Genomic DNA, 17694 nt, shown 5'->3' on the forward strand with positions numbered 1-17694 from the left:
GATAGAATGAAAATAAAACATCTCTTATACTGTGATACTTGTGTTTTCCTAACATAGCCACTTTATTGATAAAATTAAACAAAGTTACTATAGCAATGTCTTTATCTTTACAGGTTGCATTACCCCCAGATGCTGAGTTTGTACCTTTAACTAAGATGCCAGACACCTTGGCCAAAGAGTACCCTTTTATTCTAGATCCTTTTCAGAAAGAGGCTCTGTTATGTTTAGAAAACAACCAATCAGTTCTTGTATCAGCCCACACGTCTGCTGGGAAAACAGTTGTGGCAGTGTAAGTTCAAAGTTAAAAAATGATTTTTTAACTGCCCTAAATAAAGTTAATTGAATAAATAAGTGATGTCAGTGTAAATGGATATGACACCACTACAAAAACCTTTTTTAAAAGAAATTGTTTTTTGAAAGAATTGAATGCAGATTTAACAAGTTTGAAAAGATACAAAGTAATGTTGAACTTTTTGCATGAAGACTATATGACATATATGTATTAGGCAACGGAAAAACACAGTTAGATTTATTTACCCACTGGAAATTCACTTTTTGTTTTTTATTGAATTTAATCATCAATTACATTGACTTTAATACATTCATCATATCTTTAGTCAATAAATCAATTTTTAAACCAAATATTTATTTTGAATTAGTATTTTCTTTTATATTTATTAAGATTTGGTATTAATGTATAATTTGTAGGTATGCCATAGCTATGTCATTGCAACAGAAACAGAGGGTGATATATACCACACCAATCAAAGCTTTAAGTAACCAGAAATATAGGGAGTTGTATGAGGAGTTCCAGGATGTTGGTCTGATGACAGGAGATGTTACCATTAACCCTACAGCCAGTTGTCTTATTATGACTACGGAGGTCGGTTGAATTTTTTTTTATATAAATTTAAATTCAGACCTATTCAATATTTACTTGGTTGTTTCATGCAAGTTAATGCCCCCAAAAAATATAGTCTAGATGCAGTTATTTATTTGTCAGTGAAATAAATGCAAAATATTATTATCATTCAATAGTTTGTGATTTTGTTATAACATAACATAGTTTATGAAGATGTTTTAAATATTGATAATTTTAGATGCGAAGTAGTTCCTACTGTATTTAAGAAAATATTTGAATTCTGCAATACAATTTCTGTGTAACCTGTTGTGATTTTTACAGATTTTAAGAAGTATGTTATACAGAGGATCAGAGATTATGAGAGAAGTGGCATGGGTTATCTTTGATGAAATACATTACATGAGAGATAAAGGTAATGAATATCTGTGGTAAAGTAGAAAATGAACATCATATAAAAGTATGATTATCATTTTAACACAACTATGCACCAAACAATAACCTTATAACTGATTCAAGATTCAAGTCTCTGTTATGCCTTCAAATAATGGCCAATAAGAATTCCATAAGGGAAGCAACAGAAGGCCCCTGTAGATAAGAAAAGTCAACAGTTAATTTAAGAGACAATTAATTGATAATCGAATGTGGGTTACACAATGTGACAAATTTTGCATGGAATATTTGGCAATAAATTTTGATGTAAAGCATTGACATTGAGTCAATTTAGTTGTATATGAGGGTTTAATCCTTTTTTTATTACTTTTTATAGAGAGAGGAGTTGTATGGGAGGAAACCATAATTCTGTTACCAGATAATGTCCATTATGTGTTTCTGTCAGCCACCATACCAAATGCTAGACAGTTTGCTGAATGGATATGTCATTTACATAAACAGGCAAGTAAATTCGAGATTTAAGGATATTTGAAGTATACATAAGATAGAATAAGCTTCCAAACTATGTTCTTGTGTTATGCTATCCAAAATTTTTACTTGTCAAAGATTTCTTGGAACTTTAGTATGGATTCATGTGAGAGCTTATTGCTTTCTACAATCATATATTTTCATAACATAACATTTTGCAGATTTTGTGTGTAATTAATTCAAATGTTCAATGCAGTACAAATTATCAATAGTCTTTGGGTGAAATCATGAAATCAAGTATTCAGGAAAATACAATTTTTCCATGATCAATGAAAACTGGTACAAAAGATGATAATCGGAATTTGTTATTTTTGTAGAATACTAATGTTCGTGGATTTTTGTGTTAAATGTGAACCACATTCTTATGTGCTGAAAAAAGTATAAATTTCCAATAGACATGGTATGCTTTGGCAAAACCCCAAAATCAAATATCCACGAAAATATAATTTTACCGTAATCCCCAAAAATATAATTTTACCTTAATCCCCAAAAATATAATTTTACCTTTATCCCCAAAAATATAATTTACCTTAATCCCCAAAAATTGGAACACCCGAAAATGAATGAATTCACAGTATAGGCACTTTATTTCTTTAATGAAAGTGCAAAAAAAAAAGTACTTGTATTTTATAAGTTGATTCTTCTTCTATTTCAGCCATGTCATGTAGTTTATACAGATTACAGACCTACACCATTACAACATTACATATTCCCTGCTGGTGGAGATGGAATACATTTAGTGGTAGATGAAAATGTAAGTAATGTAAGATTTGAGATGTGGTATGATTGCCAATGAGACAACTATCAACCAGAGTTCACATGAAGTGCAGATAAGCAATTAAAGGCCACCATACAGCCTTCAACAATGAGTAAACTGATACTATATAATTGGCTTTAAAAGGACAACCTTCAACAATGAGTAAACTGATACTATATAATTGGCTTTAAAAGGACAACCTTCAACAATGAGTAAACTGATACTATATAATTGGCTTTAAAAGGACAACCTTCAACAATGAGTAAACTGATACTATATAATTGGCTTTAAAAGGACAACCTTCAACAATGAGTAAACTGATACTATATAATTGGCTTTAAAAGGACAACCTTCAACAATGAGTAAACTGATACTATATAATTGGCTTTAAAAGAACAAACATTCAAAATATGAAATGATTTAAACGAGGAAACTATTGGCCCGATTTATAATAAAACAGTTATCTAAAAGCAAATATAACTGACAAGTAGGGCTATTTTAAATTAAGGATTTTTGTAAGGAGAGGATATGTCCTTGGATCAGATAGGCCCTAAAATCAAATGGGTATCAAATTTTATTATTATATAGGTGTGTATAATGTTAATAAAGTTATAGTATGTTAATATATTTTTTTCAGGGAGAGTTTAGAGAAGAGAATTTCAACACAGCAATGTCAGTTCTTAGAGATTCAGGTGATGCTGCCAAGGGTGATCAGAGGGGAAGAAGAGGAGGTTTTAAAGGTAAGCATTAATCTTTTGAGGTTAAAAAGGATGCTTCCTATCAATGTTTTTTACAACAAAAATATGTGAGATTTTGTCACATTATGATAAAAGAGGCAGTTTTCTTGATACAGTAATAACTCCACTTAATATCCTTTTCTGTTCAGGAACAATTCAAACTTTTTTGTATTGAAGTCAAATGCAATGTTTCATTACTGCTAAAATTTATCAGTATCTAAAATATTTATTTGCTATATGGTCTTTATGAAAATTATTTGCAAAGTAGTTTTATATTTATGTTTTTTCCTTCAGATAATGAGTCAAATTGTTACAAGATAATAAAGATGATTATGGAAAGAAACTTTGCACCAGTAATTGTGTTCAGCTTCAGTAAGAAAGATTGTGAAGCTTATGCCTTACAGATGTCTAAGTTAGATTTTAATACAGGTAAAAATTAGGACTTAAATGATATGTCTGACTACCAATATGATTTTCTATACAAGGGTCAACATTGGAATTTCACAAATGAATACATTTATTTATTTACATTCAGTTCACACTGTAAATGTACACATTTTGTACCCAAGCCTTTAATTTGACAAACTAATTTCACTTAGACATTATTAAACTATTCTGACTAAGTTAATTGTGGCAAACAAATGTTTTAAAATATGCAAAATGCATGTTTTTCAAAACATCCCTATAACTTGAATTTCCTGGAAACTGACATTTTTTTAAATGTTTCATAAAATCAAAAATATAAGTAATCAACCAATTGTTCATATGTGATTACTTGTTGCCATGCAGTGTGGTTATATTAGGGTGTATCACTTGTTATGAATAAATTTTATCATTTTTTACTCGACATTTTATTTCAGAGGAAGAGAAAGGTCTTGTGGATGAGGTGTTTAACAATGCTATAGATGCCTTATCAGATGAAGATAAGAAACTACCTCAGGTAGAGGCTGTCTTACCTCTGTTGAGGAAAGGTATAGGTATACATCATGGTGGATTGTTACCTCTGCTAAAAGAAACAATAGAAATTCTCTTCTCTGAAGGATTATTAAAGGTATGTTTAATATGTGTTTTGTTAAGAGCTATTTCTTCTTCTGTATTGCCTGTGTACAATGCTAGCTGAGACCATGCTAAAATGGTTGATTCAAGTCCAAAGAGAGCCAATGTAATTGATTGTTTTATATTACAACTGAAAATTTGAATGTGGTGTATTCCTTGCAATAACTATATTTGGTAGATATTGTAAATATAGAAATCAAGTGGTAAAACTGGTTTTTATACCCCCGCTTTAAAAAAGGGGGGGTATACTGTTTTACCTCTGTCTGTCAGTCCGTCGGTCCGTCCATCAGTCCGTCCGTCCGTCAGTCCGTCCGTCAGTCAGTCAGTCCGTCCCATGAAACTTTCGTCACATTTTTCTCAGGAACTACACATCCACCCTTTCTGTAATTTAGTATCAACATTTATATATGTCAGCCATACCGTGTGATGCGTTTTCAGATTCATCACTTGACAACTTCCTGTTTACCGAACACTTGTCTGATTTTACACATGATAGCCAAGTTGAAAATTTTCGTCACATTTTTCTCAGGAACTACAATACAAGGATTTCTGAAATTTGGTTTCAGGATTTATATAAGTCAGCTATACCGTGTGATGCGTTTTCAGATTCATCACTCGACTACTTCCTGTTTACCGAACACTTGTATGATTTTACACATGATAACCAAGTTAAAAATTTTCGTCACATTTTTCTCAGTAACTACAATACAAGGATTTCTGAAATTTGGTTTCAGGATTTTTATAAGTCAGCTATACCGTGTGATGCGTTTTCAGATTCATCACTCGACAACTTCCTGTTTACCGAACACTTGCATATTTTTACACTATTAATATTATCCACTTGCGGCGGGGGTATCATCAGTGAGCAGTAGCTCGCAGTTTCACTTGTTCATTCATTCTTGTATATCACATAAAATTTGAATGATAGAAAAAAAAAGCTGCTCTGCTTTATCATGCTTAGTTAAAGTTTAAATAAGAGATACTTTTGTGTTAGTTCAACTTTTATTTTAATTATTCATGTGTGTATTTTAGGCTTTATTTGCTACTGAAACCTTTGCCATGGGATTAAACATGCCTGCCAGAACAGTATTGTTCACAAGTGCCAGGAAGTTTGATGGAAAAGACTTCAGATGGGTATGTTTATACTAGTTTGGTTACATCCAAATTTCTCTTTCTTCTGCTTTTTTTCTGCCAATAAACACATCAATGTTCTTATAATACAATATTGAGCAATATGTGAGCACTATTAGTTGTTACTTTTGTTAGTTAGCTCCTGTTCCAAATTTCTTTGTTATATTGCCAACTAATTTGTTAAATATTATTCACTTTTTATGACGGATAAAAAACTTGAGTGGACAATTTGTTTGTGGTTGAACATTTGTTCATTTTATGAGTAATGATGTGTTTTAGGTTTAAATGAAAACAGAGATACTCGGCTATTTAAGAATTGTCTCAGTATTGATAAGGTTTCTGACAGTTCTTTGAATTTGGTAATCATTATAAGGAAAAGGTAGTAATACTGCCATTAACTTAATATAATGTTTTCAGGTAACGTCTGGAGAGTATATACAGATGAGTGGTCGAGCTGGAAGAAGAGGTATAGATGACAGAGGTATTGTTATCTTAATGGTTGATGAAAAAATGAGTCCTCAGGCTGGCAAACAGATTGTCAAGGTAATAATATACATTATCATTACTTCGAATTTAACTAATCAAGTTCACTGATTTGTTTATTTCTATGAAAGAATTAAAATTATTTAGCATTAAATTCACTGATTCTATAATTTGTTCATATGTGTTATTGGTATTTTTTCATACTCAGTGAAATACTGGTAAATTATTAAGAAAGTATGTCAGCTTGATTCATAATATGGTAATCAGACTTATCAAAAATTAAAATAGTAAAAATAACAAACCCTGAGGAAAAGTTAGAAAGGATAGTCCCTAATCAAAGGGCAAAATCAAAAGCTCAAACACATCAAACAAATTTTTGTTAATAGGGTCTGCCAGATTACTTGAACTCAGCATTTCATCTGACCTACAACATGGTGTTGAACTTGTTACGAGTGGAAGAAATAAATCCAGAATATATGTTGGAGAGATCTTTTTATCAGTTCCAGAATTATGCAGCCATACCTGATTTATTTGATAGTGAGTATGCAAAACGTCTAAAATCTTAAGTAATTATACCCCCGCTTTAAAAAAGGGGGGGTATACTGTTTTACCTCTGTCTGTCAGTCCGTCCATCAGTCCGTCCGTCCGTCTGTCAGTCAGTCCGTCCCATGAAATTTTCGTCACATTTTTCTCAGGAACTACAATACAAGGATTTCTGAAATTTGGTTTCAGGATTTATATAAGTCAGCTATACCGTGTGATGCGTTTTCAGATTCATCACTCGACAACTTCCTGTTTACCGAACACTTGTCTGATTTTACACATGATAGCCAAGTTGAAAATTTTCGTCACATTTTTCTCAGGAACTACAATACAAGGATTTCTGAAATTTGGTTTCAGGATTTATATAAGTCAGCTATACCGTGTGATGCGTTTTCAGATTCATCACTCGACAACTTCCTGTTTACCGAACACTTGTATGATTTTACACATGATAACCAAGTTGAAAATTTTCGTCACACTTTTCTCAGGAACTACAATACAAGGATTTCTGAAATTTGGTTTCAGGATTTATATAAGTCAGCTATACCGTGTGATGCGTTTTCAGATTCATCACTCGACAACTTCCTGTTTACCGAACACTTGTATGATTTTACACATGATAACCAAGTTAAAAATTTTCGTCACATTTTTCTCAGGAACTACAATACAAGGATTTCTGAAATTTGGTTTCAGGATTTTTATAAGTCAGCTATACCGTGTGATGCGTTTTCAGATTCATCACTTGACAACTTCCTGTTTACCCAACACTTGCATATTTTTACACTATTAATATTATCCACTTGCGGCGGGGGTATCATCAGTGAGCAGTAGCTCGCAGTTTCACTTGTTCAATACTATAATTGGTGGTTAGTAATTTATTTGACACCTTCACTTTACGATCGAAGCTTTTAACGTCCTTGACTGGCCATACAACCCTTGCACTTCACTTGTACCATATATGAGGACAATTTTTACTTTGTGAAGAAAACCACTTGAAGCTGTTCATTTGTAATATGACAAACAAAGCATTCATGGTCGATATATAACTATCAAACACATGCACTTCAAAAATTTTAATGACTCTGAAAGGTTGTAGCCAGAAAATATAAATTTTCCAGAAACTGAAGGGGCACATAAAATTATATTTATCAGAATCTTTACCTCCAAAAAGTAAAAATGCACTTTCTTTTAAATCAGTTAATGTTGTTAAGCTACATTTCAAAATTATTTAACAAAGAAAATTAGCATTCGTTCTTCATAATTAGAAAATTTTAGGAGACACTCTTTGTAAACACTCAACCCCACACACTATAACTTTTCAAAATTATGAATAAATAAAGATTTTTGTCAGGAAATACATCTAACCATTATGTGTTTCAAGTTCCTCCTGACCCATTTCTTATAGATCTTTAACAACTTTTAGTGTTTGAGACAATCTGAGTTTATTTAGTATAGAATTAGATAAAAAGGTATACATCAATGCAACCAAACATAAAACCGCATTAAAAAATAAGGGGGATTTTTACATAAACAGTTGGATTTTTATGATGTCATAACTTTTTTTGTTAAATTTATCTTTTTATGTTTCGAAGTAGAATCCTAATAGAATTTTTAATGTTTAACCATGTCATAAGTTTAGGAAAGTTATTTATTTTCTTTTAATTTTAGAACTAAGAAAATTGGAAGTAAAATATGGTGCCATAGAAGTGCCAAATGAAGACCAAGTGTCGGCGTATTATAAGATCCGTCAACAGTTAGATAATCTAGGCAATGATTTACTGACGTTTATACAGAAACCAAACTATTTACTCCCGTTCTTACAGCCTGGTAGACTGGTGAAGGTAAGTTAGATAACTCTGGCAATGATTTACTGACATTTATACAGAAACCAAACTATTTACTCCCCTTCTTACATCCTGGTAGACTGGTGAAGGTAAGTTAGATAACTCTGGCAATGATTTACTGACATTTATACAGAAACCAAACTATTTACTCCCGTTCTTACAGCCTGGTAGACTGGTGAAGGTAAGTTAGATAATTCTGGCAATGATTTACTGACATTTATACAGAAACCAAACTATTTACTCCCGTTCTTACAGCCTGGTAGACTGGTGAAGGTAAGTTAGATAACTCTGGCAATGATTTACTGACATTTATACAGAAACCAAACTATTTACTCCCCTTCTTACAGCCTGGTAGGCTGGTGAAGGTAAGTTAGATAACTCTGGCAATGATTTACTGACGTTTATACAGAAACCAAACTATTTACTCCCCTTCTTACAGTCTGGTAGACTGGTGAAGGTAAGTTAGATAACTCTGGCAATGATTTACTGACATTTATACAGAAACCAAACTATTTACTCCCCTTCTTACAGCCTGGTAGACTGGTGAAGGTAAGTTAGATAACTCTGGCAATGATTTACTGACATTTATACAGAAACCAAACTATTTACTCCCCTTCTTACAGCCTGGTAGACTGGTGAAGGTAAGTTAGGTAACTCTGGCAATGATTTACTGACATTTATACAGAAACCAAACTATTTACTCCCCTTCTTACAGCCTGGTAGACTGGTGAAGGTAAGTAAGATAACTCTGGCAATGATTAACTGACATTTATACAGAAACCAAACTATTTACTCCCGTTCTTACAGCCTGGTAGGCTGGTGAAGGTAAGTTAGATAACTCTGGCAATGATTTACTGACATTTATACAGAAACCAAACTATTTACTCCCCTTCTTACATCCTGGTAGGCTGGTGAAGGTAAGTTAGATAACTCTGGCAATGATTTAATGACATTTATACAGAAACCAAACTATTTACTCCCCTTCTTACAGCCTGGTAGACTGGTGAAGGTAAGTTAGGTAACTCTGGCAATGATTTACTGACATTTATACAGAAACCAAACTATTTACTCCCCTTCTTACAGCCTGGTAGACTGGTGAAGGTAAGTTAGATAACTCTGGCAATGATTTACTGACATTTATACAGAAACCAAACTATTTACTCCCTTTCTTACAGCCTGGTAGACTGGTGAAGGTAAGTTAGATAACTCTGGCAATGATTAACTGACATTTATACAGAAACCAAACTATTTACTCCCCTTCTTACAGCCTGGTAGACTGGTGAAGGTAAGTTAGATAACTCTGGCAATGATTAACTGAAATTTATACAGAAACCAAACTATTTACTTCCCTCCTTACAGCCTGGTAGACTGGTGAAGGTAAGTAAGATAACTCTGGCAATGATTAACTGACATTTATACAGAAACCAAACTATTTACTCCCCTTCTTACAGCCTGGTAGACTGGTGAAGGTAAGTTAGATAATTCTGGCAATGATTTACTGACATTTATACAGAAACCAAACTATTTACTCCCGTTCTTACAGCCTGGTAGACTGGTGAAGGTAAGTTAGATAACTCTGGCAATGATTTACTGACATTTATACAGAAACCAAACTATTTACTCCCCTTCTTACAGCCTGGTAGACTGGTGAAGGTAAGTTAGATAACTCTGGCAATGATTAACTGACATTTATACAGAAACCAAACTATTTACTCCCGTTCTTACAGCCTGGTAGACTGGTGAAGGTAAGTTAGATAACTCTGGCAATGATTTACTGACATTTATACAGAAACCAAACTATTTACTCCCGTTCTTACAGTCTGGTAGACTGGTGAAGGTAAGTTAGATAACTCTGGCAATGATTTACTGACATTTATACAGAAACCAAACTATTTACTCCCGTTCTTACAGTCTGGTAGACTGGTGAAGGTAAGTAAGATAACTCTGGCAATGATTTACTGACATTTATACAGAAACCAAACTATTTACTCCCCTTCTTACAGCCTGGTAGACTGGTGAAGGTAAGTTAGATAACTCTGGCAATGATTTACTGACATTTATACAGAAACCAAACTATTTACTCCCGTTCTTACAGTCTGGTAGACTGGTGAAGGTAAGTAAGATAACTCTGGCAATGATTTACTGACATTTATACAGAAACCAAACTATTTACTCCCCTTCTTACAGCCTGGTAGACTGGTGAAGGTAAGTTAGATAACTCTGGCAATGATTTACTGACATTTATACAGAAACCAAACTATTTACTCCCGTTCTTACAGCCTGGTAGACTGGTGAAGGTAAGTTAGATAACTCTGGCAATGATTTACTGACATTTATACAGAAACCAAACTATTTACTCCCCTTCTTACAGCCTGGTAGACTGGTGAAGGTAAGTTAGATAATTCTGGCAATGATTTACTGACATTTATACAGAAACCAAACTATTTACTCCCCTTCTTACAGCCTGGTAGGCTGGTGAAGGTAAGTTAGATAATTCTGGCAATGATTTACTGACATTTATACTGAAACCAAACTATTTACTCCCCTTCTTACAGCCTGGTAGACTGGTGAAGGTAAGTTAGATAATTCTGGCAATGATTTACTGACATTTATACAGAAACCAAACTATTTACTCCCCTTCTTACAGCCTGGTAGGCTGGTGAAGGTAAGTTAGATAATTCTGGCAATGATTTACTGACATTTATACAGAAACCAAACTATTTACTCCCGTTCTTACAGCCTGGTAGACTGGTGAAGGTAAGTTAGATAATTCTGGCAATGATTTACTGACATTTATACAGAAACCAAACTATTTACTCCCGTTCTTACAGCCTGGTAGGCTGGTGAAGGTAAGTTAGATAACTCTGGCAATGATTTACTGACATTGATACAGAAACCAAACTATTTACTCCCCTTCTTACATCCTGGTAGGCTGGTGAAGGTAAGTTAGATAACTCTGGCAATGATTTACTGACATTTATACAGAAACCAAACTATTTACTCCCCTTCTTACAGCCTGGTAGACTGGTGAAGGTAAGTTAGGTAACTCTGGCAATGATTTACTGACATTTATACAGAAACCAAACTATTTACTCCCCTTCTTACAGCCTGGTAGACTGGTGAAGGTAAGTTAGATAACTCTGGCAATGATTTACTGACATTTATACAGAAACCAAACTATTTACTCCCGTTCTTACAGCCTGGTAGACTGGTGAAGGTAAGTTAGATAACTCTGGCAATGATTAACTGAAATTTATACAGAAACCAAACTATTTACTTCCCTCCTTACAGCCTGGTAGACTGGTGAAGGTAAGTAAGATAACTCTGGCAATGACTAACTGACATTTATACAGAAACCAAACTATTTACTCCCCTTCTTACAGCCTGGTAGACTGGTGAAGGTAAGTTAGATAATTCTGGCAATGATTTACTGACATTTATACAGAAACCAAACTATTTACTCCTGTTCTTACAGCCTGGTAGACTGGTGAAGGTAAGTTAGATAACTCTGGCAATGATTTACTGACATTTATACAGAAACCAAACTATTTACTCCCCTTCTTACAGCCTGGTAGACTGGTGAAGGTAAGTTAGATAACTCTGGCAATGATTAACTGACATTTATACAGAAACCAAACTATTTACTCCCGTTCTTACAGCCTGGTAGACTGGTGAAGGTAAGTTAGATAATTCTGGCAATGATTTACTGACATTTATACAGAAACCAAACTATTTACTCCCCTTCTTACAGCCTGGTAGACTGGTGAAGGTAAGTTAGATAATTCTGGCAATGATTTACTGACATTTATACAGAAACCAAACTATTTACCCCCCTTCTTACAGCCTGGTAGACTGGTGAAGGTAAGTAAGATAATTCTGGCAATGATTTACTGACATTTATACAGAAACCAAACTATTTACTCCCCTTCTTACAGCCTGGTAGACTGGTGAAGGTAAGTTAGATAACTCTGGCAATGATTTACTGACATTTATACAGAAACCAAACTATTTACTCCCCTTCTTACAGCCTGGTAGACTAGTGAAGGTAAGTTAGATAACTCTGGCAATGATTTACTGACATTTATACAGAAACCAAACTATTTACTCCCGTTCTTACAGCCTGGTAGACTGGTGAAGGTAAGTTAGATAACTCTGGCAATGATTTGCTGACATTTATACAGAAACCAAACTATTTACTCCCCTCCTTACAGCCTGGTAGACTGGTGAAGGTAAGTTAGATAACTCTGGCAATGATTTACTGACATTTATACAGAAACCAAACTATTTACTCCCCTTCTTACAGCCTGGTAGACTGGTGAAGGTAAGTTAGGTAACTCTGGCAATGATTTACTGACATTTATACAGAAACCAAACTATTTACTCCCGTTCTTACAGCCTGGTAGACTGGTGAAGGTAAGTTAGATTACTCTGGCAATGATTTACTGACATTTATACAGAAACCAAACTATTTACTCCCCTTCTTACAGCCTGGTAGACTAGTGAAGGTAAGTTAGATAACTCTGGCAATGATTTACTGACATTTATACAGAAACCAAACTATTTACTCCCCTTCTTACAGCCTGGTAGACTGGTGAAGGTAAGTTAGATAACTCTGGCAATGATTTACTGACATTTATACAGAAACCAAACTATTTACTCCCCTTCTTACAGCCTGGTAGGCTGGTGAAGGTAAGTTAGATAACTCTGGCAATGATTTACTGACATTTATACAGAAACCAAACTATTTACTCCCCTTCTTACAGCCTGGTAGACTGGTGAAGGTAAGTTAGATAACTCTGGCAATGATTTACTGACATTTATACAGAAACCAAACTATTTACTCCCGTTCTTACAGCCTGGTAGACTAGTGAAGGTAAGTTAGATTACTCTGGCAATGATTTACTGACATTTATACAGAAACCAAACTATTTACTCCCCTTCTTACAGCCTGGTAGACTGGTGAAGGTAAGTTAGGTAACTCTGGCAATGATTTACTGACATTAATACAGAAACCAAACTATTTACTCCCCTTCTTACAGCCTGGTAGACTGGTGAAGGTAAGTTAGATAACTCTGGCAATGATTAACTGACATTTATACAGAAACCAAACTATTTACTCCCGTTCTTACAGCCTGGTAGACTGGTGAAGGTAAGTTAGATAACTCTGGCAATGATTTACTGACATTTATACAGAAACCAAACTATTTACTCCCGTTCTTACAGCCTGGTAGACTGGTGAAGGTAAGTTAGATAACTCTGGCAATGATTTACTGACATTTATACAGAAACCAAACTATTTACTCCCCTCCTTACAGCCTGGTAGACTGGTGAAGGTAAGTTAGATAACTCTGGCAATGATTAACTGAAATTTATACAGAAACCAAACTATTTACTCCCCTCCTTACAGCCTGGTAGACTGGTGAAGGTAAGTAAGATAACTCTGGCAATGATTTACTGACATTTATACAGAAACCAAACTATTTACTCCCCTTCTTACAGCCTGGTAGACTGGTGAAGGTAAGTTAGATAATTCTGGCAATGATTTACTGACATTTATACAGAAACCAAACTATTTACTCCCGTTCTTACAGCCTGGTAGACTAGTGAAGGTAAGTTAGATAACTCTGGCAATGATTTACTGACATTTATACAGAAACCAAACTATTTACTCCCGTTCTTACAGTCTAGTAGACTGGTGAAGGTAAGTTAGATAATTCTGGCAATGATTTACTGACATTTATACAGAAACCAAACTATTTACTCCCGTTCTTACAGCCTGGTAGACTGGTGAAGGTAAGTTAGATAACTCTGGCAATGATTTACTGACATTTATACAGAAACCAAACTATTTACTCCCGTTCGTACAGCCTGGTAGACTGGTGAAGGTAAGTTAGATAACTCTGGCAATGATTTACTGACATTTATACAGAAACCAAACTATTTACTCCCCTTCTTACAGCCTGTTAGGCTGGTGAAGGTAAGTTAGATAACTCTGGCAATGATTAACTGACATTTATACAGAAACCAAACTATTTACTCCCCTTCTTACAGCCTGGTAGACTGGTGAAGGTAAGTTAGATAACTCTGGCAATGATTTACTGACATTTATACAGAAACCAAACTATTTACTCCCCTTCTTACAGCCTGGTAGGCTGGTGAAGGTAAGTTAGATAACTCTGGCAATGATTAACTGACATTTATACAGAAACCAAACTATTTACTCCCCTTCTTACAGCCTGGTAGACTGGTGAAGGTAAGTTAGATAACTCTGGCAATGATTTACTGACATTTATACAGAAACCAAACTATTTACTCCCCTTCTTACAGCCTGGTAGACTGGTGAAGGTAAGTTAGATAACTCTGGCAATGATTTACTGACATTTATACAGAAACCAAACTATTTACTCCCGTTCTTACAGCCTGGTAGACTGGTGAAGGTAAGTTAGATTACTCTGGCAATGATTTACTGACATTTATACAGAAACCAAACTATTTACTCCCCTTCTTACAGCCTGGTAGACTGGTGAAGGTAAGTTAGGTAACTCTGGCAATGATTTACTGACATTAATACAGAAACCAAACTATTTACTCCCCTTCTTACAGCCTGGTAGACTGGTGAAGGTAAGTTAGATAACTCTGGCAATGATTAACTGACATTTATACAGAAACCAAACTATTTACTCCCGTTCTTACAGCCTGGTAGACTGGTGAAGGTAAGTTAGATAACTCTGGCAATGATTTACTGACATTTATACAGAAACCAAACTATTTACTCCCGTTCTTACAGCCTGGTAGACTGGTGAAGGTAAGTTAGATAACTCTGGCAATGATTTACTGACATTTATACAGAAACCAAACTATTTACTCCCCTCCTTACAGCCTGGTAGACTGGTGAAGGTAAGTTAGATAACTCTGGCAATGATTAACTGAAATTTATACAGAAACCAAACTATTTACTCCCCTCCTTACAGCCTGGTAGACTGGTGAAGGTAAGTAAGATAACTCTGGCAATGATTTACTGACATTTATACAGAAACCAAACTATTTACTCCCCTTCTTACAGCCTGGTAGACTGGTGAAGGTAAGTTAGATAATTCTGGCAATGATTTACTGACATTTATACAGAAACCAAACTATTTACTCCCGTTCTTACAGCCTGGTAGACTAGTGAAGGTAAGTTAGATAACTCTGGCAATGATTTACTGACATTTATACAGAAACCAAACTATTTACTCCCGTTCTTACAGTCTAGTAGACTGGTGAAGGTAAGTTAGATAATTCTGGCAATGATTTACTGACATTTATACAGAAACCAAACTATTTACTCCCGTTCTTACAGCCTGGTAGACTGGTGAAGGTAAGTTAGATAACTCTGGCAATGATTTACTGACATTTATACAGAAACCAAACTATTTACTCCCGTTCGTACAGCCTGGTAGACTGGTGAAGGTAAGTTAGATAACTCTGGCAATGATTTACTGACATTTATACAGAAACCAAACTATTTACTCCCCTTCTTACAGCCTGGTAGGCTGGTGAAGGTAAGTTAGATAACTCTGGCAATGATTAACTGACATTTATACAGAAACCAAACTATTTACTCCCCTTCTTACAGCCTGGTAGACTGGTGAAGGTAAGTTAGATAACTCTGGCAATGATTTACTGACATTTATACAGAAACCAAACTATTTACTCCCCTTCTTACAGCCTGGTAGGCTGGTGAAGGTAAGTTAGATAACTCTGGCAATGATTAACTGACATTTATACAGAAACCAAACTATTTACTCCCCTTCTTACAGCCTGGTAGACTGGTGAAGGTAAGTTAGATAACTCTGGCAATGATTTACTGACATTTATACAGAAACCAAACTATTTACTCCCCTTCTTACAGCCTGGTAGACTGGTGAAGGTAAGTTAGATAACTCTGGCAATGATTTACTGACATTTATACAGAAACCAAACTATTTACTCCCCTTCTTACAGCCTGGTAGACTGGTGAAGGTAAGTTAGATAATTCTGGCAATGATTTACTGACATTTATACAGAAACCAAACTATTTACTCCCGTTCTTACAGCCTGGTAGACTGGTGAAGGTAAGTTAGATAACTCTGGCAATGATTTACTGACGTTTATACAGAAACCAAACTATTTACTCCCCTTCTTACAGCCTGGTAGACTGGTGAAGGTAAGTTAGATTATTCTGGCAATGATTAACTGACATTTATACAGAAACCAAACTATTTACTCCCGTTCTTACAGTCTGGTAGACTGGTGAAGGTAAGTTAGATAATTCTGGCAATGATTTACTGACATTTATACAGAAACCAAACTATTTACTCCCCTTTTTACAGCCTGGTAGACTGGTGAAGGTAAGTTAGATAACTCTGGCAATGATTTACTGACATTTATACAGAAACCAAACTATTTACTCCCCTTCTTACAGCCTGGTAGACTGGTGAAGGTAAGTTAGATAACTCTGGCAATGATTTACTGACATTTATACAGAAACCAAACTATTTACTCCTGTTCTTACAGCCTGGTAGACTGGTGAAGGTAAGTTAGATAATTCTGGCAATGATTTACTGACATTTATACAGAAACCAAACTATTTACTCCAGTTCCTTCAGCCTGGTAGACTGGTGAAGGTAAGTTAGATAACTCTGGCAATGATTTACTGGCATTTATACAGAAACCAAACTATTTACTCCCGTTCTTACAGCCTGGTAGACTGGTGAAGGTAAGTTAGATAACTCTGGCAATGATTTACTGACATTTATAAAGAAACCAAACTATTTACTCCCCTTCTTACAGCCTGGTAGACTGGTGAAGGTAAGTTAGATAACTCTGGCAATGATTTACTGACATTTATACAGAAACCAAACTATTTACTCCCGTTCTTACAGCCTGGTAGACTGGTGAAGGTAAGTTAGATAACTCTGGCAATGATTTACTGACATTTATACAGAAACCAAACTATTTACTCCCCTTCTTACAGCCTGGTAGACTAGTGAAGGTAAGTAAGATAACTCCGGCAATGATTTACTGACATTTATACAGAAACCAAACTATTTACTCCCCTTCTTACAGCCTGGTAGACTGGTGAAGGTAAGTTAGATAATTCTGGCAATGATTTACTGACATTTATACAGAAACCAAACTATTTACTCCCCTTCTTACAGCCTGGTAGACTGGTGAAGGTAAGTTAGGTAACTCTGGCAATGATTTACTGACATTTATACAGAAACCAAACTATTTACTCCCCTTCTTACAGCCTGGTAGACTGGTGAAGGTAAGTAAGATAACTCTGGCAATGATTAACTGACATTTATACAGAAACCAAACTATTTACTCCCCTTCTTACAG

At 34.9% G+C, this 17694-nt stretch overlaps 1 protein-coding gene across 2 annotated transcripts in view; it reads left to right on the top strand.

Moving 5' to 3' along the window:
* The window catches only part of LOC139523287 (exosome RNA helicase MTR4-like), a 53067-nt gene that overhangs the window by 7095 nt on the left and 28278 nt on the right, over window positions 1-17694 (top strand). For both annotated transcript variants that reach the window (XM_071317164.1, XM_071317157.1), the window contains exons 4-15: window positions 114-289; window positions 709-883; window positions 1184-1274; window positions 1629-1753; window positions 2436-2534; window positions 3175-3277; window positions 3569-3703; window positions 4135-4325; window positions 5363-5464; window positions 5879-6004; window positions 6331-6481; window positions 8156-8328. In XM_071317164.1, the coding sequence (XP_071173265.1) occupies window positions 114-289; window positions 709-883; window positions 1184-1274; window positions 1629-1753; window positions 2436-2534; window positions 3175-3277; window positions 3569-3703; window positions 4135-4325; window positions 5363-5464; window positions 5879-6004; window positions 6331-6481; window positions 8156-8328 (1647 nt within the window). The remainder of the gene's footprint in view (window positions 1-113; window positions 290-708; window positions 884-1183; window positions 1275-1628; window positions 1754-2435; window positions 2535-3174; window positions 3278-3568; window positions 3704-4134; window positions 4326-5362; window positions 5465-5878; window positions 6005-6330; window positions 6482-8155; window positions 8329-17694) is intronic.

This window comes from Mytilus edulis, chromosome 1 (genome assembly GCF_963676685.1).
Source record: "Mytilus edulis chromosome 1, xbMytEdul2.2, whole genome shotgun sequence".
Lineage (NCBI taxonomy): Eukaryota > Metazoa > Mollusca > Bivalvia > Mytilida > Mytilidae > Mytilus > Mytilus edulis.